General features: G+C 40.4%; 1 protein-coding gene across 5 annotated transcripts in view; it reads right to left on the bottom strand.

Annotated features, from left to right (window-relative positions):
- The window catches only part of cnksr2a (connector enhancer of kinase suppressor of Ras 2a), a 323355-nt gene that overhangs the window by 195468 nt on the left and 108779 nt on the right, over positions 1 to 19108 (bottom strand). For all 5 annotated transcript variants that reach the window (XM_064332729.1, XM_064332730.1, XM_064332728.1 and 2 more), the window contains exons 6-7: positions 11711 to 11830; positions 2690 to 2749 (exon numbers count right to left, since the gene is read on the bottom strand). In XM_064332729.1, the coding sequence (XP_064188799.1) occupies positions 2690 to 2749; positions 11711 to 11830 (180 nt within the window). The remainder of the gene's footprint in view (positions 1 to 2689; positions 2750 to 11710; positions 11831 to 19108) is intronic.

Below are 19108 nucleotides of genomic sequence, written 5' to 3'. Positions count from 1 at the left end.
CGCCACCACTGTTGCTCTGGTCGTTCACTTAACAAGCACCCCCTCCCTGCAGTCTCATTTACAACTACACCCCCCACCCATGACATAATGGGCAATACTGTCTATCTGGGCATTCATACAAAATATTCTTTCACCACTAAAAAATCATATTCCATCATAGCAACAAGATGAACTCGACAATAGCCCTAAGATATGTCAATATAGCAGTGAAAATGCTACGCACTGAATAACGAAATAAACGAAAGTTTTTTAAAATGATACCATGTCATTCTACAGTCAGTTATATACGTTATTGTTGAAATTGAGTGTCTTTAAATCGGTTAGTGGTATTATATAATGTGGATATTTCACACTTTAATGTAAGCATTTATTAAGCAAGTTAGTAATGTAATAGTTTTTGTGAAGCATGCAACAGTGATGACGTGAGAGTTGGAACATTGCCAAAACGTAGTGGAAGGTTGAAAATTGTTCTCATGTCATCCATCCCCATACAAGAAAGCATATGAGACTACAAAGCATGGAAATACATACAAGAGTTAATGTTAATGTGACAATATTTTTGCATTATTTTTAAATCTGATATCAATGTTTCATCTTAAACCATCATAGGGGGCTCATTTATATGCTTTATAATGGACAAAAAGCATTTTATTCATTTTGGGAGAGATTTTAGATATGTTGCTGGAACCCTAGATATTTTAGACCACTGTACTGACAGAAAGCTTGTAATTCACACTTGAAAATGATGCATCAGTGAGTTTCTTGAGTCAAAACAGTTGATTTATAGTGAAATACGTGAATAAGTTGTGATTTACAGCAATGCATAATTTAGACATTTTGGATAGATTTGGAGAAGCTGGGTACACTGCTTAGTTTTTGCTTCATAGATCTATAGTAGTTCTACATATCCACCCTTAGATTTTATGAACTTGTGGTCAAGAAGTTTTTGATCCAGGACATGTATAGTTTAACCTGCTGTATATATGCAATCTCTCAGTATTTCATTGTAGACTAAAAAAGAGTAAAGAGTAAATTAATTTTTGATTTTTTGCCGGGACAATTGCATTTGTGGCACTTTAGTTTATATTCATAATTTTGGAAGAAATAATCTAAATTAGAATTGTAAATGGTACAAATGTCTTGCTTCATTTAAGCCATTTTTCAAGTCTCTGTGGTGTTCACATCTGGAGTTATAAAGCTAAATGGGCACGGATTGGCCAGATTTGGCATGTGTGCTAAGGGGTCACATCACATTCTGTAGCGGTGCCATGATTTAAATTTTTGATGGGCCAATGTAATTTTGGCTGGGCCCATTAATTGCAAAAATTATGTCAACTGTTTGCACACCCTATGTCCTTTAATCAATTTATAGTAGGTGATACAGCTCTGTCATGCCAAATATGCGCAGATTGTCATTACTGTACTGCTTACGTCTTGAACAGCTGATCAGCACTGTAAATCATTGACACCTGTATTCTACACAGCTGGAACCTGACATGTTGATAGAGCAATAAAGAAAAGGGTGAAAAAGACCGGTTTCTGAGCAATATCACAGCTGAGGCGCATATACACATCCCTGCGGCAGGGATACCTGGGGCACGCATCCCTTAGTAATGTTATATTATTTTGTAATGTTATATTATTTTGTTAGTATCTCATCACGTAGGTATAAAAAGCCATCAATGCCAAAACAAAAACTGTGATGAGATAACTAACGTAGCCATTGTACTGTCTTGATTGCAACTCGAATGAACATTAATTCACAAGCTAACATTCACAAACTGCTAGATTGCCAATGTTAATATTAATCTTCAATTTTGTGTAACAGTTATTCTAAATAAAACAAATGGAACCCACGTGTTCCAAGCCAAAGGAGTCCATGCTAGTGTTTGCTTGTTTTTTGTAGGTGATGGAGACACCTGTGATGAAGCAGTTGATTCTGGTGGTGTCTCCTTCCTAATTCTTTTATACATGTATTTAAAGTGACGTCTGCCATAACAATGAATTAATTTGCAGGCTTTAGCTAAAGTATAGGATTAAAAACAAGTTTTAGCCATAGCCAGACGATTACAAGAAACCCGCCATACTCTGAGCCATTGATACTGGCCTGATGTACCTAAAAGTAAGGTGCTGTTGTGATTGGTCAAGACTTCATACATAATAATAGTAGCCTAATAAAATGTTATCTTTCTTAGAAAATGGGGCAACATTATTAGATTCAGTCTTTATTCTGCATTTAAATGTTAATTAAAATAATTACACACAAAAGAGAAAAATATGGTCTCCCCATTGTTACTTTAGGATGAGCCAGTGGTAAAAGTGGGAGGGCCCAGGTCTGTTAGGCCCACCCACAATGCTGTGCCAGATCACATTCACATTATTTTTTACTTAAACGCATGCAAAATGTAGATTACATTTTTTCAGGGAAAATGACAGAGAAAATTTCACAAAGTAGTCATCTGTGTATATTATTCCCTCTCTTTTCTCAAATATGAAAGCTATTTGTTATGTTAGGAGGTTAGTGTTTCACCTGTATGTAGGGGGTTAGTGTCTCTAGTGTGTAGGAAGTTTATTGCAGTACTCTGTTAAATATCTCTTGGGTTTAGGTGGGAAGAGCCACTCTCCAATATGTATGGGGTTAGTGCCTTTCCCCAGTGTGTAGGTGTGTTTATACAGAAAAGCCACTCACTCCCTCAGTCGTCCCAGTGATGACATGCAGTCCATCATATGTTGACTTGATGTACATGCCCTAAAGAGAGGGGAAACACTTTAGAGGAGCACACATCTTCTGCATACATACAGTGCAGTCTGTAATTATTTGGATAGTGACACTGTTTGTTTTGTACCAGCACATTGGATTTGAAATGAAACAATGAACATGAGGGCAACCCCAGGATGGTTTGGATGACAGAAGTCCCAAATCAGATCCAGGTGCAGGTAACCAAGGCAGCGACCCAAGAGTGCTTCTCGAGCCCTCCCAAACTACTAGGATGCACCCGGAGGGAGATGAAGAGGATGAACACCGCATTGTGTTATGTCTGTATTCAGCCCAAATGAGGCAGTTATTCCTGGTGGTAACAAACGTTATTACGAGACAATTCTTAGTTTTCAAGCTAATACTTGGCACTGATTAGCACCACCAACAATGAAATAAACAATCAAATGACATTAGTTAGCCACTCGCTAGCGTTATCCAAGTCCGACCACTTTTCTCTGTTTCAGGAAGTGGCACAAAACAAAAACAATGCTGTGATATCACACTGACCATAGAACAAAGGTGTCAACCACAGAAGTAGAAAGTAAGATTGTACTTTGGACAACTGAAAAAGAAAGTAGCAATAAAGCATAAAGTTGTTGCTCTATTGAAATAAAGTATTCTTGCTTAAAGGGGAATTTCACTTTATAACACTTCTGGGGTCATTTTCACACCTACCCAGGCTTTTGTGTGCACCCCAGACAGTTGTTAGGTTGCTTGCTTCAATATTTAGATATTTGATACCCGTGTAAGCAAACCCCCCCCCCCCCCCCCCCCATCCAATAGAAGCCCATTCAACATCAAACTCCACATTAGACTAATTGTAAACACACGTCCCTGCTTCTCATCACTGATATTGTCCTTCTAATGAATGTGTCACCCTTTATTTCTCGATTAGTTATTTCATTATGTTAATATTTTACGTTGTTTTGTTGCTTTCCTTTACAAATGCAGAAAGTAGACCCAGGCAGCTTAGTGTCGAACATGAGAATGCATGTCATTGCACAACTTCTGATGTGGGCATACCTGCAGACAATAACATTAGGATGGTCGTAGAAATAGTGTTGTATTATTACTAGCTAGTGAAACCAAAAATGTCTGAGTACGAAGGAGATTTTGTTTTTGATCATGGAATTGTTGTGCCCTATCGATTTGAGCCGGAATACACAGAAGAGCTGGCTAATTTGCAGGCTGATCTTACGAGAGCGAGTCAGGAGCGAGCCGAGATCGAGGAACCGCAGGCTATTCTCAGGACAAACGGCAACTGGTGGTGTGGATGTGTGAAATGTATACCTATTCCAAGTGAGGAGGAGTCCATCTGCTGTCAAGAGTGGGACCTGTTCGTTCCCATTTTAGACAAAGTTGAGCGAGCACAGCCACAGACGGACGAAGAAAATGAAGTACCAGCACGTGTGACAGGGCACTCCGATTTCTCAGCTGTCACAAACCCAGGAGTCTTGGAGACTTTGTTTCGAATGCCAAGGATCAATTGGAAACGACATTCCACACCGGATGGTCCAAACGGGACTCTCTCGGAATGTAAGTGTGTTGGCTATATACCGTAGTAATGTCAGTGGATAGCACAACGTTATCGTTAGCTAATGGATATCCTAGTTTTGATGACTGGTGTTCATGTGTGGTAGTCTATGCATGCGTCTCACTGAGAGTAACATTACCATAAAATCCTGTTTTGAACACAGAGGTATAGGGCTTGACGCATCAGCTAAACTACAAGACTGTAACATTACATCTCTGACACATGAATGAAGTTAGCAAGAGTGACAATCGGAATTATGCCTAGAACTTTTATGACAGTCTGTCAATATCTGCATGAGCCTCTAAAACCACAAGAGATAAAGATAAATAATACTAAGGTGAAACTTACTACACAGATATTATGATGCTCTACCTTACTGAAGATGAAGAGAACCGTAAATTGTTTTGTACAGTAGACCCCTTATGTGTTGCAGTATATTTTTCTGTTTCAATGTTATGTGAACAGCCTCTGAATAAGCAACTCTCAGTTGGGGGTATTTCACAAAGCTAACTGAGTAAGCCTGCACAGCATAAAACCCAGAAAAGTTATTTTTATTTCAGTCCGTGTTCCAAATTTGAAGAGTTCCAGGTGTTACTCAATGCAGAAGTCAGGCTTACTCAGTCAGCCAGCTTTGTGACATACCCCCTGGTCTAATTAGGTAATGGTTAGAATGAGGTGGTTACCTAATTCAGTCCAAACCCTGCTTCTGGAGTACTCCCTGCAACCCAGAAAAAAACACCTGATTCAGATTCTACGCTTATCAACTAGCTCTTGAATCATTGAATCTGTTGGGTTGGAACAAAAAAGGTCTGTCAGGGGGTACTCCAGGAGCAGGGTCGGGAAACAAACCCAATTGGTTACCTAATCTCCAGGACCAACTGCCATAGGTGAACTTCCTCATAGGTTAGGTAAAATGGCCCCTTTATATTCTGAACTTGTATTTTATGCCTCTCTAGCCAGTACAGGCTGGTGGCTTACAGGTTTACTCTGGAGTGGATTCTGAAGGTAGAATGTCTGGGTCGTGGCCAACAACAAGTACTCCCATCTTGTGTTGTGGCAGCAGTTTGTAACATGTACCCCGATCCAAATGCAAGCTATGTGGGATTCAAGGAAGTTGAGGATGTTCACAACTTATTAGAGGAATAAATTGTCATAAGAAAACATTATGTATTTTTTTTATTAATCATTATTGTAACACTTGTGTATTAAAAATTATATAACTGTATTACAAAAACATGTTTTCCTTGTTTTTTGTCGCTACATACCCTTAGTCCTCATTTGCGAACTTCTTCGGCTGTTATGTTGGGGTGTCTGATTACATCCAGCCATGGCTGGCACAAAGTTGCATCGCGTGGAAAACTATGAAAATGTGCTTTCAAGGCAAGTTTAACAGGGGCATTATAACAACCGGGTACAATGCACCTTATTATTACACCTATATCGCATCAAACAAAAGCTAGCAGATGTTTGTTTGATTTCAATGCTAAATTAACTGAATGTTTTGCCTCACTTCTCGATTTTGCCGCGAAACAAAATCGTAGAAAAAAAACCGGAAACCATACTACTATGTGAACTTGCACAAAAAAAACAAAAAAAAAATAGGTCTTTGTTTCTAATATTAGACATTTAAAATGAAATAACTAATTGAAAAATGAAGGGTGACGCATTCATTATAAAGACAATATCAGTCATGAGAAGCAGGGACGTGTGTTTACAATGAGTCTAACGTGGATGTTAAATGGCCTTCTATTGGACGGGGGGTTTGCTTACACGGGTATCAAATATCTAAATATTGAAGCAAGCAACCTAAAAACTGTCTGGGGTGCACACAAAAGCCTGGGTAGGTGTGAAAATAACCCAAGAAGTGTTATAAAGTGAAATTCCCCTCTAACAACAAAATACTTTATATCAGTAGAGCAAAAATATTACATTTTATTGCAGCTTGTCGTCACTGAGACCAATAAAGTATGATTTTCATCTGTGAAACCATAACAATGACAAACATTTTTGAACACGTGAAAGGTTTGTGTCACACGCCAAGCATGACACCCTAGGGAGGAGAGATGCGGCAGTACCGGGGAACACCGTTTTTGTCATATGGAGAGAGAGAGCGCACCCACACAAACACAAAATAAAATAAACGGACCACTTCCCCCTTCCCCCTCACGGGTTCTGGGCAAAAACAATAAACTAAAACAACAAGATAAAATAATAAAGACAAAAGTAAAACAGAGCGACAACTATTTTAGTTTGCCGCTCTGTAGCTGACCCACCTTCCTGGCCAGATCCAGCTCCTCCTGCATCCTGAGAATTACTTCTTGACTTTTTTGCTCCTGGTCTCAGCCTCAAACTGTGGAGAGCAGCACACCTTTAACCACCTGAGCTGATTAGCTAACGCAGCCCAGGTGCGTGCGCTCTCTCCACCAGCCGGCGCAGCCGAGACCAATCCGCCTCTCCAGCAAACCGACTGCTACAGTTTGTTTGGGACAAGTTAACATTACGTTAAGATATATTTTATGTTTTGAATGCTGGAGGACCAACTAGTCCAAATATGTAACAAAATTTGCGACATGACAATGTTCATTTTTAAATTTAGGTGAATGATAAAATTGATCTTCAGGAATGTGATTCTAGTATTAACTTAATTTTGACCATAAAGTGATTTTGCAACATGTCTGTCTTCTCCTGAGAAATTGTCAAGTGTATCTCAAGCTAGCATTGGGTCACATATTCAAAGTGTTACCTGTCTTGCAGGTGTGCAATGGTTGGATTTGACATTATCAGGGTTTAACAAAATTTTAGATTTCATGTTCTCATCTTGAGTTTTCCTCCTTCAGCTTCAAGACATGGTACAACGTCTACCCAAAAATCTTCATGTTGATTTGTCAGTCAGGTTGCCTGGTAGTGATTGGCTGGCTACGAAAATAGCATTCATATCGACAAGTAACTTAAAGTATCGAAATTCGATACCGTTTTTCCAACATTTTTCAGGGCTCAGTGGGACCAACATACTTTAGTCCGTGCCGGATGGCACCATTCATTCATGTTAGGGAAGCTACTTTGAAAGCATAGCTTTGAAAGCTACCAATTACTTCACACTGGAAGAAGTTGAACTACAGCAAAGCTATCCTAAGGAGAAATCTAGTTTGATAACTAAAGCTACTTAGAACAAGTAGTTCAAACTACTTTTAAAAAAAATTGAAATTTAAATAAAATTGTATGCTGTTACAATATTAATCTTAGGTGGCAAAAGAGCAGAAAGCCAACCTCAGCCTAGCCAGACCTTCATTTGAATGATTCTGGCTAAGCTATTCATAGTATTGGATTGATTGCAGACACCTTGGTCAGCAAACACAGGTGATTGTAATCAAATAGTAGGTGATTATCATGAAAGACCAGTCCCTTACATTGCGCCATATTGTATGGGCGGCAAAACACATCATGAAAATAATATGACTAGGTCAGCTAACGTTAGCTAATGTTTGCCTTATGTCAGCAAAACTGACATTAGTTGGTTAGTGACATGTTAGTTTTTGATAGAACATAATTGTTGTCAGACAAACTAACGCTACAGACTTTATTTAATTAGACTAACGTTAACGTTCACTGAATTATATCACTTGCCTGCATGTAACATTACAATGTGGCTAACTTATCTAAACTTTGCTAAATTGGCTAGCAAAGTCAATGTTAATACACTCAACTTTATACGTGTTCTCAGATTTGTGTTTGGCGTCTTTGCAGTAGAGTATTTACTCTCGGCTTGCATAGCTCACCAGTGAAAATGTAGGTTTTGTCGGTGGAGCTAGTCAGTGTCATGTATTTGCTTAAGTATGACCATGGTGATTCTTCCTCAGGCTGAGATTCGGGAGGTTTATCCATGATGACGCTGTCGCTGTGTGAGCACTGAGCAACGCCCGCCCTTTTGCACATGCACTACACAAAGGTCAAGTGTGTGGTGGTGGCTGCCTGATGAAAGCATTGCCTGGGCATGCCTTCACAGCGGTCAGGATGAAAGAAAAAGGGGGCGGGGCGGGTCAAAGGGGGTTCAATTACAGTAGAGAGTGTATTTACTCTCGGCGTGCATAGTTCACGAGTAAAAACGTAGGTTTTGTCGGTGGAGCTAGTCAGTGTCATGCATTTGTTTAAGTATGGCCATAGTGATTTTTCCTCAGGCTGAGAATCAGGCGGTTTATCCATGATGACGCTGTCGCTGTGTGAGCACTGAGCAATGCCCGCCTTTTGCACATGCACTACACAAAGGTCAAGTGTGTGGTAGTGGCTGCCTGACGAATGCATTGCCTGGGCATGCCTTCACAGCGGTCAGGATGAAATAAAAAGGGGGCGGACCGGTGAAAGGGAGTTCAATTACAGTAGAGAAGCAAAGGTAAAATAAAAATAAAAAACCTTTCCTTTTATAGCCCAAAATTGTTTGTAGTTTCAGTAGTTAACTACACAAAAAAATGGCAAAGAAGTAATTTAACTACTTGAATCACTATGCAAATATGAATGTAGTTGAACTACTAGCTACTGCAAAATGTAGTTAAACTACTAGTTTAATTACATGTAGTTCACTACTCCCCAACATTGACCCTAGGTAGGAACATGGGCATCTGGATATGGACAAAGGATGAAATAGACTGGGAGGTTATTGGTTGGAGGTCTTGCTCTTGGTTCAAGTAGTGAACACTGAGATGAAAGAACAGACATCAGAAAGTGACTTCAGCAGAAGCTGCCATAGACAGCCGTCCCATCTATTTGCATCACTTCTTTCAGTAGCAAATGCTGACTTGAAAGAAAGCATGTCCTACCTCTTCCTACCTCAACCTGTCTACAAACCTGACCTCATATCACACCTTGCTGGCAGCCTTCATATCTGCTACCACATTAGCTAAGACTTCCATTTTTTTCAGTCAATGCATGTGTGTCTAACCCACTTAACTTTTCTCCACCTTCTCTTCCCTGCTCATTCCTCATCTACCCCTCTCCCTCTTCCCTTTCTGCAGATTACTTTCTGACCTACTTCAATGGGAAGATGGCTAGTATCCAGAACTCCTTCATGCATCCAGTGATGCCCCCTACTCCGCAGAACAAATCCACCATGAATGACACAGACATACTCCAGCTCAAGACAACTTGTAATTCATCATGTAACTACCTGTCAGCTAGACCACATCCCATCAGCAGTCCACCAGTCTACATCCAGTGAGCTCCTTCCTTATCTGTCCTCCATCTTTAAGGGCTCCCTTGCCATGTTCCCTCTGACATTAAGATGGCTCATTTTACTCTACTCCTTACGAAACCTACCTCAAACCCACAGACAGGGCCTCAGAATTTCTCCTGCCTTCATTTTGTTGCATAGACCAAAAGAGTGAGAGATCCCTGGCAAAGGGCAAAAAGTCTTGTCCACTTACTGGATGGTCAAAGACCTTTCTCATTTTATTGATGAATGATGAGATTGCTAGAGTTTGTTGTTCCCAAAAGGCTGTGGTGCAGGCCAGGGCTCTTCCTAAGAGAAGAGAGATGACATACACCACTGCGGCATTCAATCTGGCAAGGCAATCGCGGTAGCCTCTGCTAAGCCTACTGGTGGAGTGAGCACATGCACCTGGATTTGTGATTTTAAAAAATCACCCCTGGTGCTTATAGGTGTGGTCCTCATCATGGTATGGGGCTGAAGACACATGCCAAGAGAGCTGAAAAGAGTATTTGCTTTGTTTTGACTTCATTGTAGTTTATTACTTTTACCAGGAACCCATGCAGAGGAATGGTGAACATTTTTCTTTGTTTACATTTTGTTTATGGGTCAGAAATGAGCTCTCTCTTCCTCTATGTGGCAATGAGACATTAAGGTGAAACCAAAATTGCTGCATCTCCATCGCAGGGGTGTCACACAATGAGTGATAGCCACCTTAGCTTGTTCAATGGGGAACGTTTCTCTCAGGGGCCGGCAAGTGTGGGTCTTGAGAGTGGTGGCGATCTAATGGGTGTGGCTGGACAGGAGTAATGGCACCACTCTGCTCTGAACAAAGTGACAACTGGATCTTCTGTACTGCCATGCTCAGAGTGTCACGGTACGGGTAGGGGGGACCCAAACGCAGAGGGGGAAAAAAAAAAAAAAAAAAAAACCACAAACTCAAAAGGGAAAATTAACAAAGACTTTACCAACACGACAGGCAAACAAGTAGGGAACAGAGAAGGCCACGAAGGGCAAAAACTCAAAAAATAATTAATGAAACAGGAACTCAAAAACACAGGCAGGGCAGAGTACAAGTAAGTCAAACAAACACAAACAGGTCACAAACACAGGCAGGTACATACGGTCTGCGCAAACATACGTAGGAAACAAACACAGGAACAAAGGAAATGCAGAAACTCCAAAAAAACACTAGAAAACCAAGACATGGGCAGGAACACATGGGGGCAGAGGCTTACGCACAAACAATCTGACATAACCACAAGGATCCAGCACCTGAGTCAAGGGAGGGGGAAACTTAAATAGAACAGACACTGACGAGACACAGGAGGGCACCATGAACAATCAGGCCACAGAGAGGGAAGGGAAAACGAGACAATCAAGAACCAAAAATGAGACAATTGAAAACAATCATACAATTAACACAGGGGGAGCAGGACACAAAACAGAAGTGCCGCCATCTGGCGGCCCAACAGGGGAAACGCAGGCAGGAACACAGGACCATGACACAGAGCCTGCAGAGATGCTCTGCAGAAGATTTTAATGAGCCCTGTCTGTCCACAGTTTGGCTGTCTTGCTGTAACAAGGAACTGCAGTGTGGGCTCAAGTGCAGAGACACAAATGTGAGAACAATAAAACCAATGACGTGTTGATTTAATATCAAATAAGCACTGATACAAAATGAACCTAGGTACAAAAATCAACAGGGGTACAAAGTTCTAAAGGACTAGAACTCAAAATATGGAAAACAAGAGACACAATAGAGAATACACACAAGCAAATACAAGGCAGGGACAGATGAGAACAATAATCATATCATAAGTAATGAAAGAAGCATGAGATAAGTTGTTTGCTGCTCTCTGGCAGTAAACACACACACATACACACACACATATATATATATATATACACATATACACACAACTGATCCTCAGTACTGGTCCCTGGGCCCTGGTCCTGGAGAGCCAGAGTATGCTGGTTCTTTGTTTCTATCAGAATATCAAAAACTGAAGTTACCTGTGTTAGCTGTGTAATCAACTGCTTAAACTGATCAATTGCTGGGATACTCAAGTGCTGAGTAACAAAAAAAGCTAGCAAACACTGTGGTTCTCCAGGACCAGGATAAGGGACCGCATTTTATATATATATATATATATATAGATACATGCATACATACATACATACATACATATATATATATATATATATACATGGCCGTTACCAGTCCCTCTGTGGGTTTCATGTTGGCGAGCTGGACCACCTCCAGATGGGCAGACTGGGAGACCAGTGGATCAGAGGAAAGGGAGATGATGTGGTCGCACACTCCAGACAGCGTCTTGCACTGCAAAGAGAAATACACACTCGGACACTGTGCACGTTCTGTTGAAAGAGGCAACAAAAAAGCATACTCAGTAACTGCTTACAACAGGCAGCAACGCTATTCATCCTGATTTACAAAAGGCAGAAGAAAGATGATATGATTGTGTCTCTTTGATGTTTGTCTCCACACTAATTACACATTCTGTTAAATCTGTGGTTGATTGCCACTGGCACACCCTCAGCAGGGACCCCCAGCTCTGATCAAGTTTTCAAAGTTTGACCTTGTATGACTTACAAAAGACTGGCCAGCTTATGAGATTACCCGGTTAAGGTAGATGTATACTACAAGATGTATACTATAACTACATGCTTTCCTTTCTATGCAGCAGAAATTTAGACAGAAAAAGAAACACAATACAAACAGTAGAGCATAAATCACAGACTCATGATCATTGATGATACCTACACATATTCACACTCATACAGTTAATTTAAAGTCAGAGTTTAACTTATTTTGTAGTGTATATGTATGTTATGTAGTCCTTGTGGTCACTGCTATCTGGGCAATACAAAACAACTCCAGAATTTGGGAACATAGAAGTTGTATTAGAAATAAAGATGCAATATCCCATGCAGTGTTTCAGTAGCACTGGACGTGACATCCACTCATTACATTTTTTTGGACTTGAAGTAGTCAACAGACAGGTGGATTGGAGACAGGGAAAACTTTTTCTCCTTCTTCTACATATACTAATTCGGTTGTTTACATTGTGCTTTCTGTAATCCATACAGTTATTTGTCATGATACAGTTGAGGCCAAAAGTTTACATACACCTAGGCTAAAGATATTCAAACTCAGTTTTTCACAACTCCGCACATTTCATGTTACCATACATATTTCTTTTGGCAAGTCAATTGAAGTCATCTACTTTGTTCACATAAGAGGTCATTTTAAAATAATCGATGAGAGACAGGTTTATTTCAGCTGTAATTCACTATATCATAATTCCAGTGGGTCAAAGGTTTACATACACCTAGTTGACTGTCTCTTTAAACAGTCTGGAAGATTCCAGAAATTGATGTAATTACTTTTTTAGAAGCTTCTGATTGGCCAATTGTCATAATTATAAGTTAATTGTCACCTGTGGCTCTATTTAAGGGCCTACCTTAAGAGCCACTGCCTTTTTGCCCTTGCTACCATGGGAAAATACAAACAACTCAGCCAAAACCTCAGAAAAAAAGTCCAGTTTCTCCTTAGGAGCAATTTCCAAACAACTGAAGATACCACAAGCATCTGTACAAACAATTGTATGCAAATATAAACATCTTGGGACCACACAAACGCTGCATCATTCAGGAAGGAGGCACAAATTAACTCCCAGGGCTGGACAAACTTTGGTCTGAAAGGTTGAACTGAACCCCAAGACAACAACAAAGGAACCGGTAAAGGAGCTGAAGGCATCAGGTACAAAAGTATTTACATCCACTATTAAGAGAATCCTACATCGCCATAGCCTGAAAGGCTGTCACGCAAGGAAGAAGCCCCTGCTCCAAGACCAGCATAACAAAGCCAGAATGAAGTTTGCACGTAATCACCAGGATGAAGACCTGGCCTTTCTCTGGTTAGATGAAACAAAAATTGAACTGTTTGGCCATAATGATCAGCACTATGTATGGAGTAAAAAGGGTGAGGTTTTAATCCAAAGAACACCATCTCAACTGCGAGACATGGGGGGGCAGCATCGGGTTGTGGGGGTGTTTTGCTGGAAAAGGGACTGGTGCACTTCAGAAAATAGATGGTATCATGAGGAAGGAGGATTATCTAGAAATACTTGACCATACTGAAGCACCTCAAGACATCAGCTAGAAAGTAAAAACTTGGTCGCAACTGAATCTTCCAGCAGGACAGTGATCCTCAGCATACCCCCAAAGTTGTAACAAAATGGCTTAAAGACAACAAATTGAAAGTATTGGAGTGACCATCACAAAGCCCTGACCTGAATCCCATAGAAGATTTGTGGACTGAACTGAAAAAGCATGTCTGAGCAAGGAGGCCCACAAACTTGACTGAGTTACACCAGTTCTGTCAGGAGGAATGAACAAAAAATTCCAGGTATACCAAGCATTTGATTCAAGTTAAGCAATTAAAAGGCAATGCCACCAAATACTAACAAAGTGTATGTAAACTTTTGACCCATTGAAAATATGATATAGTACATAAAATCTGAAATAAATATGTCTCTTAGCTATTATTTTAAAATGACCTCTTATGGAAATAAAGTAGGTACCCTAATTTACTTAACCCAGAAAATGTATGGTAACATAAAATGTGTGGAGTTGTGAAATTTTTTGAATGTCTTTAGCTTCGGTTTATGTAAACTGTATGTGCCATTCTGTTAGTATGATATTAATGCTATTTTTCAAGATTTAAGGATGTCATTTATTTCAACAGCTGCAAGACGCTAGAATTCCATATTAATTTTTTATGGCTGCTTCTGATACTATCCAAGTGTCCTCAGGTAAAGTGACAACTCGCCCTGGGTATGTCAAAATTAAAATACATGAAACGATGCCTGCAGTCAGTAGCCACATCGGTTTTGGCAGCTTTCTGCGTTGGCATTACTATGCCTTGAATTTTCCAGGGAGCCTGGGTTAGTCAGTCTTCCTCAACCAGTCCTTGGCCGGCTTCTCAGTGCTGGAGATCTTATTCTTGTCTGACAGGGTCCTATTGTACTTGATAGGGTATTTGATGAGGTATTTGATGGGGTTTTCCTTAATTAGTGGGATGATTTCACTTTTGACAAGTTTTAACTTTTTTTGATCACCATGCTTCCTGATTTCTTTTATATGATCTGGTGCTGACAGAATCCACCTTGCCTGTACATGGGATGTTGTAACTGTGAGGTCGTCCATGAATCCTCTGATAGCTGGTTGTCAGATTCCTTGCTCCAACCTAGAACCCTGAGTTTCTTTCCAAGCAGCTGTGATAATCAAGTTCATTCCCATTGTAGGTATCATGGCCTACAAAAGACATAAACTACAAAGCCCATATGTCTACCTCAGAGTAACTCATGTAACCACGCCCCCTTCCGCACCTCTCTGTAACAGTATCGGCTCACTGTAAATTCGAAACTCGCAGCCTTCAATAGGTTGCTGGCGTTTCGCTCTCTTTTTTTTTCTCTCTTATCTTTTCCCATCCCACTCTTGCTTCCATTGTCCTCTCCCTGGACACGCCACCCATCTCTCGTCTCCCTCCCGCGTGAGTCCACACGCCAGGAACCGTTCACAAGGCCTGCAACGGAGCCAGGCCCGAATATCCTCGGTGGCTGCTGGCAGAAGGAGGCGCTACGAAGCGCTATTTTTAGAGGTGGTCGAAGAACCAGGAGAGCCACGCACGACCGACCCATCCTGCAGAGCGAGTCCCAAGAAGCAAGCGACTAGCGGAGGATCCGGTTGCGTTTTTTGTAACAGAAAGGGCGACCAGCTTCCCCTTACCACCACAACCTCCACAGACTTCGCACTGGAAACCAGGAAACATTTTAAACAACCAACTTAAAGCAAAGGACACTCAAGTAAGGCTGTAACTCTGGGCTTAGTATAATTAGCGACGGACCGAATGTAGCCACATTTATGATTGGATGTATGTAACTGTGACCGTTATTGTGTTTAATGATTAACAAACATTCTGTTTGTTCGGTTGGCTCTAATAAGCCATCCACCGCGCTGCGTTAGTTTTAATATATGTCACACACAGAACATATCTTGCATGTGATCTATTCTAATTACTAACCGGTCATAACCGGTACATGATCTCTATAAACATACACCGATATCCATATATCCGTTATAACTTATCTGTTTGGTATGCTTCGTACGCCATTGTTTTTCTCTAGCTGTGTCCATTCATACTCCATCTTGTTCCTTTGTTCTCCGTGAACACGTGTCCACTGTACCCACCCTCCCACATAGGAGAACATCCAACATTCCTCACTCAAATACTCACACGTACACACAACACCTACACACACATGCACTCACATAGTTTGTCATACATAATTGTAGAGAATTGTGCTTTGCCTTTTCGGTACTTTGTGTTTAATAAACTTTATTATATTTACAAGGTTGTCTGTATTTATATTACCTTGTGTTGAATTGAGTCAGCCGCTGCTAATCCAAAGAACTTAATGAATACCTTCACCCCCTTAGATAAATCATTTATATTAATTTAGTATTAGCTGAATGATATTATGATTTGGTTAAGATTGACTATAATGTGTAATTTTAATAATTTAATTATTAATTAATTATGAATTGCTAATTTATAGTTTGTATAATTATTATGAGACTGATTATTACATGTTGGTGCCACCTGTGAGGATATTGATGTATATTTTCTGCAGTTTGGTGCCCCACTATGAGAAGTAGCGGCATGTCCCCTACACCATGACAAACAGGATGGGGGAAACGGTTCACCCAGTTAAGATACTTTTCTCCAGGTTTAGCCACTGTGTTGTAAAATTAATAATACATTTAATTTGTAATCCACTTTTCATTAGAAATAATCTCAAAGTGCTACAGAGTAAAAAACAGAAGCATAGAAAAATGAACCAACAGCAGAGAACAAAAAATGAGTGGTTTTGAACCACAGCTTGATACCTCCAAAATAGCTAGAAATCTAGCAATATTTGCTATATTTTCCTGAAGGTCACTGGGTGTCCAGATAATTCAGAATTAAACTACATTTTACAATGCCTCCTCTACAATCACTTCTTAATGACTCTTGCTTTCGCCTAGAGTTGAAGTCAATGTCATCAGATGGTGCCTAATGGTCCTAAAGTGTTTTGGCCCTTAACTGTAACACTTTCCATTCATCAGTGGTGGCTAAATAACTGCCCATCGCTTCCAGCACAACTCCCCTCTATTCCAAAGCCAAAAGGAGGCTTTCTGCTGCCATCTATGAACCACTGTTAAAATCAAATAAAGTTTATTTGTATAGTGCCTTCTACAGAAAACTGTCACAAAGATGCTTTACAGAGTGAAAAAAGAGCAACAGAGCAAAAACCAAGCAAAATAGCAAGCACATGAGGTAAAAAAAAAAAACTTTTTTTAAAAACTCCCAGTGGGGAGAAAAACCCTCAAATGTTAGTGGGAAAAAAAATTCCAGATGGAAAGAAATCTCCGGGAGGAGAGCCCATCCTCCATTGGCCAGCCTGGTGTAAAGTATAACTTGAATGGATGTAACAGAAATGTAATAAGGGATCGATCACAGCAAATATAATGGGTTGAGCAGGTTACAGCTGAAGTAATAAACTAACTTGAGTTTGTATAGTTCATTGTATAGTTCAGTATAGAGGGGTAGGGTGATACATCTGGAGTTCCAGGCTGCATCAAGACATGGACATGAAGAAGAAGAGAAGCTGTAGTGGTCCACAAACATGGAGTGAAGAAAGAAGGCTAGAGCAGTCCATGAACTCAGGGCAAGGAAGGGACAGGAATCCCAGGGGAAAAGAAACAGAGAAGATGAGGTTATGCGCTGTAAAGATTGTCAGCACACAGAGTAAATGAAGTCTCTATGCCAAAAAACTAGAATGAACACTTGGACAGAAGCACCATCCAGCTAATATACAGTCTTTAGCCACCAGTGAATAATCTATAACGGCTAGAGCAGCCACTACTGACAGCAACTGGAGCTCCAACCACATTTCATTTTTGGTTCTTACCTTGCAGGACTACCACAGACTATACACTCACGGACTAGGCTAAACTATCTTCCACCCTCTGTGCCATAGCCCAGGACAATGCCCTGGGCTAGGCTGTTAAGCAAACATCTGTTCCTGCTGAAATGAGGGGCAGTACTACTAGTATGCCCTGGCGCGCACAGCAGTCCCGACAACCACATTTGACTTCATAAACTCCATGATTTAACTTGACCATTTATCAGGATATAGGACTATACGAATGGCTAACAATGGCTCAATTGTCTAAATAAATGTATTCTGGTTGTGCATCAATAAAGTTTGTAGCAGTGGCAGTACTCATGGTTCGACCTGTGTACATCTTAGGTTCAGATGTTAAGGGATGGGATAATATATATATTTTTTTTTTTTTCATGGAAAATAGGGGGTGGGGGATTGCCAAAAAGTTCTGGAAATCAATTATCTGCCCTGGAAAATATTTTAGTATAGGCTCAAAACCACAGGTGCCCTTTGCGATATCCATCTCCCCCACCCTGGTCCATGATCTTTGTATGTCCAGGTCTGCAATGGCAGCACCATCTGTGACTCCCCCAGCCCCATGAACATCCCCCTCTCCACACAGGTAAGGCTCACATAAGATGTCCTGGAAAATAATATCTTGAAAAGAGTGGGAATCCTGCTTAAAAATTGCAGTTACCTCGTTTCAATGCTATAACGTTGTAATATTCAGATATGAGGGGCAAGGTAATGCATCTACGACTGAATGATGCAGATGTTTTCTGTACATGACAAGAAAATATTTTTCAGGGTTTTTTGTGGGCAGCGGGATGTTCCATTTTGCACTATTTGCGTAAAAAAAGTAATTAAAAAAGGTAATAAAAATATTGAAGAAGAGACAGTAATAAGGGAGACAGCCCTGCTGGCCGGGAACTATGAGTGGGGTAGCTAGCGGCATCAGCACTGCTACCTGGCTAGCTACCAAGCAGTAGGTCCTTAATCAGCGATGTTCCTAGCTAGCGTTATCAAGTTAATACACTATGATAATAGTCATGAAAAAAACAATCAAGCAAACGTTTGAGTGTTGGATCTAAATGAAGGCATTTTCATTTGCCAATGACTAGTTAAAACTAGCTTCTGTCTGTGTTCTGGGAGACAGCCATGAAGACACTTCACCAACCCTGCTAGGCAGGAACTGTGAGTGGGATGGCTTGCCACTTTCGCCCCACTAGCTACCTAGCAAGCAAGTAATGTTCTTAATCACAGGAATGTTAGAATTGGTTAGAATGACGTTTTGTGTTTTTGCAATTTGCTTTCATTCCAATAAAGGATTTGCACTCGTACAATAAATTTGTGGATGCATTGTCTATTGATTTGCACCCTATATTTGGAATGGATGTGTGTGTATAGCACTAGGGCTTATGGAACTAGCTATAATTTTAACATGCAGATTGATATTTTCAGTGCTGCTGTTTTTGACCGTGAGTGATCACTCCCTGCTCGTGTTGTCTTACCATTTTGAAAAGTCTCATTATAAAATGAAAAATGGAGTTCATAAATAAAAATGCCATTCGGAAATAAGTCATTTGGAAAAGTGTCATTATGAA

Source organism: Anguilla rostrata, chromosome 4, assembly GCF_018555375.3.
Source record: "Anguilla rostrata isolate EN2019 chromosome 4, ASM1855537v3, whole genome shotgun sequence".
Lineage (NCBI taxonomy): Eukaryota > Metazoa > Chordata > Actinopteri > Anguilliformes > Anguillidae > Anguilla > Anguilla rostrata.
The sequence above is the reverse complement of the archived record's forward strand: the minus strand, read 5'-3'. Positions and strand labels throughout refer to the sequence as shown.